The sequence below is a fragment of the Sinohyriopsis cumingii genome, chromosome 8, assembly GCF_028554795.1.
Source record: "Sinohyriopsis cumingii isolate HCF-2022 chromosome 8, ASM2855479v2, whole genome shotgun sequence".
NCBI lineage: Eukaryota > Metazoa > Mollusca > Bivalvia > Unionida > Unionidae > Sinohyriopsis > Sinohyriopsis cumingii.
In genome coordinates this window covers 51136349-51139240 of record NC_142968.1, presented here as the reverse complement: position 1 = coordinate 51139240, position 2892 = coordinate 51136349, and the positions used below count along the sequence as shown (strand labels likewise).

General features: G+C 30.5%; 1 protein-coding gene across 1 annotated transcript in view; it reads left to right on the top strand.

The window, feature by feature from the left end:
* Positions 1–915: 915 nt before the first annotated feature.
* Positions 916–2892, top strand: part of LOC149793501 (uncharacterized) — a 1986-nt gene continuing 9 nt past the window's right edge. Inside the window, exons 1-3 of the mRNA XM_089966394.1 lie at positions 916–972; positions 1251–1562; positions 2530–2892. The exon at positions 2530–2892 is cut by the window's right edge and continues 9 nt beyond it. Of these exons, the coding sequence (XP_089822520.1) occupies positions 1457–1562; positions 2530–2843 (420 nt within the window). The 5' untranslated portion in view covers positions 916–972; positions 1251–1456 and the 3' untranslated portion in view covers positions 2844–2892. The remainder of the gene's footprint in view (positions 973–1250; positions 1563–2529) is intronic.

The window sequence follows — 2892 nt, the reverse complement described above, 5'->3', positions numbered from 1 at the left end:
TTGTGTTCATGTAAATTATAACCAGTCATTGTAGGTAAGGACGCACTGATTTTCTTGTTCTTGTTCAATAATTAAAGCCTATTGGATCAGGGAGATAAAGGCTTTCGTTAAATAACTTGTATCGTGTTTAAGTACACTGAATCATATCTTCGTCAGATTTTAAATGTGACCGCATAAAAAAACAAGTTTAAATTGATGTCCACATCATGAAGGCAATGCACAAGTAGTTTCTCTCTGTCTGTCTCTCTGTCTGTCTGTCTGTCTCTCTCTCTCTCTCTCTCTGTCTCTGTCTCTCTCTCTCTCTCTCTCTCTCTCTCTCTCTCTCTCTCGTTTAGCACTAGCACGAGCGCTTTGGTAACACATAAGTCTAATTCTCAAAGGAAACAATTGCATAAGATACAAATATATTCACTCAGTACGACGAAAAAAATATGACGTTAATGTAATGAATTATGTATGTTATATTTTGTATATGTCATATTTTGTACATCTGCTTGTAAGCAATAAATAGTATGCAATATTGATATTGTCTTTGGTACACTCAGTGCTGTAATCAAACGATTACACATTTCTAAACGATTAGGAGAAGGCAAAATAATTCAACGAAGTAATTCTTCGGTATCATAAATAAAAGTTTATTTGAAACAGGTCTTGTAAGTCCTATCCACGATGCAATGTTATCTTCTTCATGTATTCTAATTGTGTAAGTTTAATGTAGAACTAGTAATTACACACACACAGACACACACACACACACTACCACTGATACTCTGATAATTATATATATCTATATATCTATCATATTGCAACTGATGACTAACCAATATCCACATCACACAATTGTTCCCTCGATACAAAACGATATGAAACCGGAAATTTGTGTCATTATCCTTTCAGCAGGGATGGAATCTTTTATTCTGTTTACAGCTTATTTTTGCTTGAATTTCTTTAATTGCTTCGTTGTTTGTAATAGTAAGTAGGTATGCATACATACATACATACATACATACATACATACATACATACATACATACATACATTAGTACAATGGAATACTTTAGGCAAAAGCCAGACATATTTTAGTGATGTCCACCGTGTTAATGTCAGTTTGTATTAGATGATATAGTTATTTACGTTGCCTTGGTTGGCACAATGAATTTCGAATTTCGATGGTTGTTTGCTTTGTATTTGCAATTTCATTTGAAAATACGTTCATTGTTTTCTTATAAACTTTGACTTGTTTTTAATAGAAAGAGCAGACTTTGCATTTACTGGATGCAATGCAACGTTTGAGTGGAAATTTGAGAATACTCATTCTACTTCTGACGGAATCTCCGTTCGAATCAAGGACACGAATGGAAATGTAATTATTTCAACCATAAACGACCGGTGTACGAGTAGAGATGCTTTATCAGTGAGATGTGTACTTTTGCAGGAGAATGAACATTTGACTCTTATGTTAGCTTTTATCAACATCTCAGCAAAACACAAAGGAACTTACACGGCACTTCTCAAACGAGGACTGGACGTTGAAACTATTACTAAGAAGTTGATTGTGATAGGTGAGTATAAAGAGTATAAAGAGAACAATATAAATTATGCCAATATATCTAGAGACTACTGAAATTAATAGAAGTGAAATATATGCAATGCAGACTAATAAGCTAGGCCGTAATGCTTACTGCATCGACGTTTAAAATGAAAGCAAATCACTTTGGCCAAATTATTCATTAAAGTATTAAACAGACAACAAGTTGCGATTGATTTGTCAATTAATAATGAAAGTTTATTTCCTAAAATTCACGTTGTTTCTAAGATAAGATGCACCTATAATGTCATTGTAATATTGTAATAACATCACGAATTCAGTCATGATTTTCTGTGAAAATATAATTGGAAAATAAGCAAGATACAAGTAATAAAACAATTATTAAAATGCTATTTATAACTAAAATAAAACCTATATATGGTGTAACGCTAACTCTATTACTTTGACTCTACTATATATATATATATATATATATATATATATATATATATATATATATATATATATATATATATATATATATATATATATATATATATATATATATATATATATATATATATATATATATATATATTGCAGAATGAAATACATATAAATTAGTTTTATTAAAAGCTAACAATTATAAAATCTTCTAGTATATTGTTCATTTCATTATCAGCAAAATTTTGATTTCTTATATAATTACAACTGTATATAAGTACACTTGAAAATGGGACAACTGGTTGACGTACTGGAAATATTAGAGTATTTCGGGTCTTTAAATCATTTGGTCTATAGACCTATTATCTTCCATGACCTAATAAAAGAGAGGGATTCTTTTGAAACTGTAAATATAATTGTAGCATTATTAATTACCGAATATTTTATACGATGTTATAAAATGCTAAGTTTTTATAGTCTTCTTAAAAATGATTGAATGATCAGAAAATTTCCAAATTAGGGCACATTATAATGTTATATTGTTTTGCACATTCCAGACGCGCCACAAATAAGGGAAATGGTAAAGCCAGTTCTTCATGAGTCCTTTGCAGTAATGTGTACCAACTCTTGTGCATCTGAATCTCTAATATATTCTTGGAAAATGAACGGAACATATCCGAATCATACAAGCCGCATACATGCAGATTCTTCAACATTGACATACACAGATTTAACAATGATGGATACATTTAGTAACTTACTATGTCAAGAAGCTATAGCGAATTGTGGCAACGTGTATAATTGCTGTTCTGTGGAGAGTAAGCCATACACAATTTTACCATTCTGTAAGTACTTAAAACAATTTCACTGAAAGTTTCTTTAACTTTTCTCTGTCTACACTTAGAATCTATTATCTTCAT